This window comes from Lonchura striata, chromosome 11 (assembly GCF_050655825.1).
Source record: "Lonchura striata isolate lonStrDom1 chromosome 11, ASM5065582v1, whole genome shotgun sequence".
Classification (NCBI taxonomy): domain Eukaryota; kingdom Metazoa; phylum Chordata; class Aves; order Passeriformes; family Estrildidae; genus Lonchura; species Lonchura striata.
In genome coordinates this window covers 10,844,323-10,855,000 of record NC_140713.1, presented here as the reverse complement: position 1 = coordinate 10,855,000, position 10,678 = coordinate 10,844,323, and the positions used below count along the sequence as shown (strand labels likewise).

Genomic DNA, 10,678 nt, shown 5'->3' with positions numbered 1-10,678 from the left:
TTACTGTATTTGTTTCTGAGTCTTATTTTCTTTAGACTGTTATTAAATACACTGCATTATACTTATTAATCCTAACTTTCCTTCCTTCTGATAAGGCTGCAGGTGAATATGTTGACATAAGAGAAGAAATTGAAGATGATAGCATTGAAACAAAAGGTAACTGATTTAAAATAAACATGTCTTGAAATACCAGTAAGCAAAATACTCCTTATGTGGGATTGAATAAATTACTTCATTTCACTGTATCTTTTACACTAAAAGAATTACTTTATTCAAATAAAAAAAAATATATTAATCCTCAAATAGGATGGATTCTGTCCCCCAATTTCATGTGGATTCTCTGCTATCCCTTGATAGCCATAAGCTGGACATCTGGGTGATATTTTTCCTCTGAAAACTCTACACTTGGGAGTTTGAAGTTTTCTGGAAGAAGAGAGGCAGAAAATAAATTAGGCTGGCTCCAGGAGAGAGGGCTGGAGAATACATTTTTTGCATTAAAGTGTGAGTTTTACAACAGAAGGAAACTAGAGAAACTCAGATTCTGCCTGTTAAAGGGGAAATCATGTGATCAGTGTCAGCAGGGTGGGATGAAGTATGGACAGGGATGAGACATCAAGGGACAACGAGAGCATTTCATCCTGGGGTGTTCCACGACTGGCAGGGAACAACCACAGCAGCAATCTGGTGTGCAGCTCCTGGACTGCAGAAATGCTTCCCAAAGGTTGGAGGACACTGGGAAGCAAAGGTATTTGTGCTAAGGAATTAATTGGATAATTTCTGTGCTATCTGAAGTAGTGTCTAGTAGGACTCGGGCAAAGTTGGAGGCACAAATAATTTTACAGTCTGAAAATAGCATCACTTGGACATTTTTAGGAGGAGCAGATTTGCATAGGCAGTTCAATGTTACAGTTTCCTAGAATAAATCAAAATAATCTTTATCTGCCAAGGCTGATTAAGGGGTGCATAGGTATCTACTATGGGTACGTGTTATTGTAAGATAGGAGGAGTAACATTCTAGGAAATGCATCCCACAATAACAGTGTTATTGCAGCACCATGCTGTGCATGCCAGGTCAGCATTTTTGCAGCTTTTTTTGTATCTTAAACTTATTTTGTCACTGTTGTCCTCTGACACTCTCTTAACTTTTGCTGAAAATCTGTTAAGTGGAAATTAGCAATGTTTTCTCTCAGCACCAATCTGTACTGTGACTGAGAGAGAAGTAGCTAAGAGACCAACTTAGTGGTTCAGGCAGGCTGGGCTTCATCAGTCTAAGAATTGGTTTTATTCATGTGGAAATGGGCTGTATCTCAGAGGAAGGCAGATGCTAATATCCTGAGCATCTCCTTAGTTTCTTGCTACTTCTTCATTTTCTGGATTTTACTCCTTCACTTTTTTTGGTTAGTTATTAAGGTAATGGTGATGCTCTGAGTGAGTACAGTGAATGTTGGAGCAGAAAGTGGTTACATCTCTGTTGTCTTTTTGATCTGACCTGGTTTCCTAACTGACAGAAGCTGTGTTGAATTAGGAGGGAGAATCACTGGCATGTTGAAGCACTTGCTGGTGTTCAGGAAGCCATGTGCTTACCTTGGTAGTCAAGTCAGTGGTTAATACTGAAGGGTAACAGAAACTGGGAGGGCACAAAATGACAATCAAATTGAAATAGATTGTTAACTAATCCTTCCAATTTTATTTATTAATTTTGTAATTATAGCAAATGAAATCCTCACAAGTTACTCTGATTGCTTGGCTTACCTCGATTTATATTCAAATCTCACTAAAACACATTTCAGCCTTTTCTTAATGAGATGATGAAAAGTGCTATCCCATGGAAGAGTAGGGGACACACATTCCAGCATTACTTGCAGTCACCTGTTTGCTTTTTAATGTTGCTGTTGAATTTGTATTTAACTCAGGATTAAAGTATAAGCTGACGTATTTGAATAAGGATATCTTTAAGCCATGAGTTCTTAAAATTTAAAAAAAATGGCTGCACAGTTGGTTAATAGAGATTTTTAAAACTCAAAGGATGCTGAGTAACGAAGACATTGTACTGCTGTTGACTGGAATCACAAAGCAGTTTCAGAAAGACACACAGAGCCACTGGAGTCCCACTGCATTTGTGGCAGTGGTGGAAGGGGATGGGTCCTCATTCCTGGGAAGAGATGCAGGAGCTGCATGGGTGGTGATGGCAGAGGGCAGGGGGCTTCCCTTGGGAGCCTCAGTCTGGGAGCTCTCAGGCACAGGCAGTGGCCCTGGGAGTGCTGGTCTCAGGGAAAAGGGGTCAAACACACAGGCCTGCCCTTCACCCAGACAGGGCTGAAGCATTAGGATTTGTTCCCTATGTGCCAGACAGCACTCAAACAGGAAAAGGTATTCCCCATCCTCAGTGGATGCACTGTTTTACCAGGAAGCAAGGCTTTTAAATGCCAGCAAAAACTTGTCACTGACTACCATTTGCTCACAAGTGTGTATTTCAGGTCACCTCTGTGGCTTTAAATGGGGTTTATATTTATTATTTCTGAAAGGCAGGTTTTTGTATGATTTTCAGAGAGGTTCTTTTTCACTAAATAAGTGATTGATAATGACTGGATTTTGATCAGATTTTTCTAGTAACTGTTTTTAATGGTCTTCATTGTAAATTTAAAAAAATACTATGTTCTTATGTGTGACTATTAAAAATGAGCTAAAATACAAATGAGGTTTGTTTTCCCAGTTAATAAAACCTGCTGTTAATGGGACAGTGAGCAAATGCCACACTCACATGTTGATATCTATCAGATCAAATCAAAATCTACTGTTTGGCACAAGAGGTAAAAAACCCCACATTGTAATAAAACTGTCACAGGATCAGTGTCTCCTGCTTTGTAAATAAACATCTCTGCTTTGCCTCAGTATTTCTGTAACATCCGGAGACTATTACCCTGTGCTGGTGCTCTGGTTCATTGACAGTTTCACTTAAACAGTTAAACAATAGTTTGAAATGGAAAATGTTCTGCCCATATTCCTTAGTTCCTTTGTGGGTTTTTTTTCCCACCCCTCAAATGTTTTTTGTTGAATATTTCTGTTGGATTTTTCAGTCAGTCACCTTAGTAATTGCATCTTGTTTTTTATTACACAGGAAAATACCGAACTGCTCACAGACCTCATTCAAAGCCAAAAGTATCAAATGTTTTTGAGGTAGATCTTCCAGCAAATGGAAATGATACAAAAGCAATGGGTCGTTTTCAGTCAGAGGAGGAACTGTGGGCCCGCTTAGAAGAGCTCGAGAGACAAGAAGAGATCCTTGGTGAACTTGACAGGTACAGTGCTGCTGTGGCACAGGCAGGACTGGAGTTCAGGGAGCTGTGACTGTGGGGCTCTTGGTACACACAGGGTCTCACCAGCAGGGCAAGTTGCTGACCACACAGATGGAATTAAAATTATCATAGGTAGAAGAAGGGTGGGACATGAACAAAGCATGCACTGCAACGCCAGAGCTCCTAAAATCTGCCTCTGTGCAACTACAGCAGTCCAGCCTTCTGGTTTTTTTTTTTTGTTTTTTTTTCTTTAAGATGAAGAGGAGGAAGTGAATTAATTTCCCACAGGCTATGAAAATCCATAGTTTTCCATGTGGGAGTTACACATTTAATGTTCTATGACATCCTTAGATCTATTCTGATCTGCAAGCAATACATGGGTTGTTAGCCATGATGTCACAGTTCTGTTATTTCCAGTTGGTGTGGGAAGGACACAGTCACTGTTAGAGGGCACAAAGAAGTTGCACTGTCTGTCTGAAAATACAGCACCTGGGTAAAGAAGGTTACATGCAGGCGAGTTCATTATTTTGTATGTTTCTGTCTCTCAAGAGCATGACTTGCCTCTGTTCACATAGATATTTTTCATTCCATAGGATGCCTGATACAGTTGAGACAAATGGAGAAGATGCAGCCTCTTCTGAAGAGGAGAAGGAGAATGAGGATAAGGACACAGATGTCAATGGGACATATAGGGCAGAGGACTGTATTACTCAGGGCAACTTCCATAAAGAATTTGGAAATTCAGACTTGTTTGTGGGCCACATTAATGGCTCGACATATTATCACAGTGATGATGAAGATGAGAGAGATGTTGGAGATAACTCTGTTCCAACTATTTTTTTCTCTCACACTGTGGAACCTAAAAGGGTTTGTACTTTATTTAATTTTTATCTTTTGCTCAAGAGATTACATAAAATATATATGCCAGATGTAAACGTGAAAACTTTAAGATCTGTAGATGTAGTAGAATCCTAGCTGGAGGTGACATTTGGTTTTTCTTCAAATGATTAATCCCACTGTTTAGATCCTGTCATCCTAAATATGGTATTGAAAAAATGATCTTCAGATGTCTACCTTGCTGTTCTGGCTTCTGGCTGTTGCAAAAGGCAGTGTCCTGTCTGTTTTTTTAAATGACTTCTTACTTGCCTTGAAACTGACCTTTGAACAGCTCAGCTGTTGAGCAGAGCTTGAATAAGCAGACTGTCATATTTTATATGCAAAATATGTGCACATGAGAGCAAGGAAATGCCCCAGCCTAGTGCAAGTGGTAGAGAATAAACAGTGCACACTATGAATGTTACCATTCATACATTTGTTTAACTCACCTATGCTTCCTGGTCCCCACCTGCTTGGGCAAGAGAACATAAGGAATCAGTTGATCTGCAGCCTGGTGATTGTTGATTTTATGGTCTAGACCATCATTTGTGTTCAATTTTCAGGTAAGAATAAACACAGGAAAAAATACTACTTTGAAATTCAGTGAAAAGAAAGAAGAGGCCAAGCGTAAAAGGAGGAACAGCAGTGGCAATGGCCATGCAGCTCCAGAGCTGCCCAACATCAAAACCCCAGCAGACATTTACCGGTGGGTAATTTACGGTGGAGCTTTCCCCTGAGCAGAACTTCTCCTTTCATTTCTGTCCACCTAGAGTGTGAAACCCCACCTACAGTTTCCTGAAAGAAACAGCTGGAACTGAATTTACTACTTAAAAATGAAAGTTTGTGCCTTCTGCACGGTTGCTGTGCTTTTGTATCCATAAAATATTTCTGAGCTTAATGCTTCCTTTTCCAAATAGCAATTCTTCATTTACCTGCTTTTTCAGAGCTTCTGAAATGGAGGTAAATTTGCCAGTATGTATCATCTTCTGAAAGGAATGCAGCAGTTACGTTATGTGTTCTGGTTAATTCCCTGCCATTTTTTTCTGTGTTTGTTTTCAAACAGAATTGACCAGATCTACCCCTTGTAATACTCCTGCTTTCCTGGTTATTGATTTGCTGGACTCTGTCTTTTCCTTTTTGTGTCTACAAAACATACTCAGCTCCTTGCTTGCATAGTTTCTTTTGCATTCTCTCTTCCTGGCCTCAGTCTTTCACTTTCTGTATTCTCGGTAAAAGGTACTGCTCACCCACACACAGAGAGCTTGAAAAACAGTGCTAGGCTTAGAGGATTGTACAAAATACTAAGGCGACAGATAGTTGAAACAAGTATTTAGGTTTGGAAGAATAAACACAGACACCTATTGGATTGGTTGATTAAGTGGTTGTGAAAATTCTACTGTATGTTTGTGTATTTGGGCACCTAAATACGTTAAACATGTCACAAAATGTGAAAAGTGAAACCATGTCTTGTAAAGGCAGCTGCTAGGGCTGAAGATGAGCAAAAGATTATTTTGTGCTCCTCTCCCTGAGTTCTGCAAACTCCATCTTCTGTAGAGATGTATTTCCATAAGTGCCTGATGAATAAAGCTGTTAGAAACAAGTAACAGCCTTAAAACTCATCCAGTCATTGGGCTCCTCCTTTATGAGTTTGATGAAATTGGCATTGTCTTCTCATTCTCCTCCACCCACCCTTGACTTTCTCAAGTCATGGAGAGGGAGCACAAGAGCCATCTTTGTCAGTTCACAGTCTGTTAATACTTGAAAAGTGTCTTCCTGTTGATCCAATCTTACAAGCTGATTTTTTAAATTTTGTTTCTAATTGAAAGCAGATTATGACACTTGTCAGGAAAAAGCTCCATCCTTTCCATGTGCAATGAATGTTTCAAGTATTTGTTTTTGTATTCTACATTTGACAAGGACTTAACTCTAGAAAACATTCCCAGATTGTGATCTGATTCTCTTTATGGGAAACAACCCTGGTCATGATTTATTTTACCTTTTTTATAACTTTTTCTAACTCACACCTTTTTCTGTTTTGTAACCTTTTTCAAATAGCTATGCATTTTTTGCTGAAAATAAGTACCAACTTAATGCTTGAATAAAGGGCATAACAGCATTCACTCTGCAGCATTGATTCTTGTACACTGGTAAATAAAGTGCCTCTGAAGGTACAGTATTGTCATTCTGCAGTGAAAAAGTTGGGAAAGCACATCATAATTAATTTGTACAAAAGACAAAGCAAGATCACTGTAAATTTGTCATCTGATCCTGAAATGGTTTATTAAAGCTAACATTTTCCTTTATAGAGTCTTTGTTGATGTTGTGAATGGAGAATATGTCCCTCGTAAATCAATTCTGAAGTCTCGAAGCAGAGAGAACAGTGTTTGTAGCGATACCAGTGAGAACAGTGCTGCTGAGTTTGATGACAGACGAGGAGTTCAGAGGAGTATTAGCTGTGATGAAGCCACTCAGAGTGACAACAGTGAAGGCTTCCTCGAGGAAGAGGAGGGGGAGGGGAAGCAGCAGCTACCCAAAAAGCTTCCTCCCTCTTCAGGGACAACTGAGGTACAGTTTTTAATTCATTATTGATTGTTGGCAGGGTTAAAAATGAGAAATCTAATGGCTTTATTTCTTTAAAATAATTTTCTAACTTCTACCTAGTTTGCTTTAGAAGGACATACCAGGTGACAGGCCTCTGTCACTCATGTCCTAGGGGCAGAGGGGAGGAGCTGTTCACGTGGCTTCCCCAAGATCTGAAGCTCTTCCATAAAGATCAAACAAAGTGGTCACTCACTGGTGTTACTGAAACCTGTGTGCTGGGTCATCCTGACCATTGCACTGCAGGATAGACAGCAGGATTTTAGATACAAAGAGGGAAAACTGTACTCTGTTACTGATCAAAGAGGAGACGTGATTCTCTAACCTGTCTTGCACTACTAGACAGCTAATTTCCAAGGAGTGTTTCAAGTTTAAAACACATAGATACCAGCTGAATTACTATTTTGATGTGCCAATAGCAGAAATTGCCTGGTAGAAGGAGGCATTGCACCCCTTCTCATCCCATTCCAGACTAAACCATTAGTGATCCCAAACAAATCTGTTTACATGTGTTTGGAAAGTTCAGGGCTTCATCACAAAAGACAGACTGTACGATGTAAGGGAAGATACGCAGTTGCTTAGTGACTGGGTGAATACAAGAATTAAATGTAGAAATTTGTGGCATAGCGTATTCATTTATGTTTTGTAAGAACTTAACACTAATTTTTTTAAACTAGATAAAACTTGAGTCTTCAGTAGTTCCCAGTGCAATGGACAAGTTCAATGAAAGCACTATTTTTGCAAAAATTATTTTTGACAAGAAATGAATTCCTCATAAAAGCTATTGTTTATCACCATTTTTCATGCAAACAGCTTCAGATGAATCCAGGCAGGATGTGAAGATTCATGATGGAAAATTTATCTGTGGAGTTAGCACTCCACATTGTATACTTCCTGGAATATATTTACTCTATTTTTATAAAATATCTAAGTACACTTTAGATGTTACCCATCAGTCTATTACCTGGATCTGGCATGATTATTCTCTACAATGTAATGTATTTTCTAAGCAACTGGAGGAGATTGAGCAAAATGTTCCAGTCAGATGTGCTTCCCTAAATGCTGTTGTTTTGCTTTTGGTTGTTTTTGTGGGTATTTGAAATCCATTATTTCTCCATTACCATTTGCAACACACTAACTTTTTTTATTTCTAATTTTAACACCATCACTTAAGTTTGTGCTTTGCTTACCTGTTTTTGAAAATGAGCTTCTTGTTAGATTAACAGAATTGTACAGGCACAGCTTTAGGCAAACTTGGGCTACTGGAGCAGAAAACAAAAAAACAATGCTTTTTTTGTAGGTCCTGCAAGAAGAGAATGGCCTGTTTGTTTTGCTTTGTCTTTCTTGGTAACTGAGTTATGAAAAAGCAGAACTAACATAGTGACTAAATCTGGTGTGCATTCCTTTGTGCCCAGCATGAGCATCAGACCTTGGATGTGAGCTGCTTCCCCTTGTCCTTGGGCATTCTGAATTCTCTGTTTTCAATACATAGTGGAGTGATTTGGTCTTAAATATGTTTATGAAAAGTAGTTCTGAACTGCTTGTTTTCCAGGAATCATGGTCATTTCTTTGCTAAGTTGAAAAGGATTGTCACATAATTAGCTGCATATAAATTACGATTTTTAAACATTAGATGTTTTTATTAGGCCTTTTATAGAGAGAAATAGTTGGAAGCAAGTTTGCTGTTCTCTTAAATATAAATGGCTTTCACCATTTTTTGATCATATTTGGTAGGGAGAAAAGGAGAAACAAAATATGTGCTTGCCAGTTCATACGCAATGCTTCAGCTTAATGCAATTAGAAGATACTAAGTCATAAAATGACATATAATGGAAATGCTGACATCAACTTTGCGAAGTCTCTCCATTTCTTATCCAAAATAAAACTGTGTATTACATCAGCTGTTTTATTTCTTGAGCGTGTGTCAGTGAGGAAGCGAATTTTTACATCATTTATGCCGTAGGAATGAGATTAAGTAGTACTTTTAAGATACTGTCTTTCATTCAGTCATCCTTGAACAAGCTATATTTTGAGGTTAATTACAATGTGGTTACTTATGCAGGCAACAATCATTGATTTAAGGATATTTCTTTACTTTTGATTAGAAGAAATAACAATTCTAATCAGGCTAATATAGGGTAATGACCTTATGGGCATAGCTTCACATTTGCATTTTATTAGCTCATTCTGAGTATTCTCTTCTGTTGTAGGCATTTTCTGGAACTGTCATAGAAAAGGAGCCTTTGTCTCCCTCCTCAGTACCACACCCAGTCCTCGCTCACCCCGTGCTGCCGACCATTCTGGAGCGCAAATCAGAGGAACTTTTGTCTGATGCCCCAGAAGAACCTACCAAGAGGATTTCCAAATTCAGAGCTGCCAGGATGCAGCAGACTCAGTAGGTGCTGCTGAGCCCAAGAACGAGCACTCTTGCCTGCTTTCACCTCTCTGGAGATGATATAAAGGCTTCTCCGTAGCACCCACCGTTACCAGGGTGTCCTGTGGTAATTTGGCACCGTTATCTCCTCCACGTTTACTGGCAGCATTAGGAAAACAAACAGTTCAGTGTTTGAACACTTGAGTATTCATCTTATTTTGTCGGTTTCCCTGTGTGCTGTCAGCACCTTTGTATATGTTTGCCTTATGATAGCAGCACTTGGGTTCTTTTTCAAAAACTGTTCCTTACATACATTGTTTTTGTGTTTAAAACTAAATACAGGCAGTTTTGTGCCAGCTGTGATGTTCTACATACCATATGGACCATTTTAAGGAAAGTTTTCACATTTCAAATAGATTCACCAATTATATTACATTACTTGCTTTAGCATTTTAAGACACACTTGTATTCACATTGCTGTAGGTTTTGCAACTAGGTGTCTGCTAAAAGTTTTTTTCCTTCTTTCAAACCTCTCTGATATCTCACTGTACAGGTCTATAAAATGCCAGGTTCATGTACATTGCAGGGAAGTTTCTTTGATGGAAAAGGGTATTTTGTAAAATTAAATTTTCAGTAAAAAAGCTGTGAAACTCATGTGGTTGTTGTTGCTTTACTACTAATTTGGAAGCTCCACAGAGATTTTTATTTTGAACTCCCATTTCTAGCTTGAAGTGTTTACTACCACATGGACATAAAAGCAGTCCATTCTCTTCTGCCATTGTGTTTTAACCTCCTGCTAATGAATGTCCATGGAAATTGAATGCTCTTAAGGAGAGAAGCATAAACTCAGACTCTTGATTACAAAATCTCCTAGTTCTTTTGTATACTCAGAAAACATTGTAATTGTCTTGGGAATGCCCAGAGGGAGTCAGCACTAAGGAAAAATGTCTTAATGCTTCAGCTTTATTTCAAAATACAGCAGCACTGCAGCATTCTGGGTACAGTTTGGTGTATCCTTCTCATGACTGAGAGCAGTCCTGGCTTCAGGATTCCCTGCCCAGCAGCTCCTTCCAATCTTCCTGCCATCCTCTTGTTCTGCTGACACAGCTTTTGTTGTTGGGGCCACCTCTTGAGTGATAGTAGGTGGCAGAGATGGGCTTTAAAAACAAAGTACTGGGTTTGGTTTAATTTTTTTTCATTAGTGTGTGGGTTTTGAACCTAGTCAGTTTCCTAATCCCTCAGCATGTCTGTGTCAGCACATTTCTGTACCAGTTAGAGGGGTTCTATGGTGAGCAAGGACAAGGGAAAACGCTGGCAGAGGGCATGGGGAGCTGGAGTACCTTAAAGTGGTGATGCTCTCCAGCTGACACCATCAAGCCACAGCCTAAAACGTGAGGCAGGAAGACTTGGGAGGACTGTGACTTTGTAAATGGGCAGCCTCAGCCATCAGCATCTGATTTTCCAAATCTTGGCAAGCAGCTAACGCTGTTTCCTCACCTTCCCCTAAAATAACTGCGCCTTGCACCCAGATCCT

At 39.3% G+C, this 10,678-nt stretch overlaps 1 protein-coding gene across 1 annotated transcript in view; it reads left to right on the top strand.

Annotated features, from left to right (window-relative positions):
- Nucleotides 1-9,798, top strand: part of URI1 (URI1 prefoldin like chaperone) — a 41,238-nt gene extending 31,440 nt beyond the window's left edge. The window contains exons 6-11 of the mRNA XM_021540579.4: nt 96-156; nt 3,119-3,299; nt 3,890-4,163; nt 4,736-4,878; nt 6,479-6,737; nt 8,981-9,798. Coding sequence (XP_021396254.2) covers nt 96-156; nt 3,119-3,299; nt 3,890-4,163; nt 4,736-4,878; nt 6,479-6,737; nt 8,981-9,169 — 1,107 coding nt within the window. The 3' untranslated portion in view covers nt 9,170-9,798. The remainder of the gene's footprint in view (nt 1-95; nt 157-3,118; nt 3,300-3,889; nt 4,164-4,735; nt 4,879-6,478; nt 6,738-8,980) is intronic.
- Nucleotides 9,799-10,678: the final 880 nt, after the last annotated feature.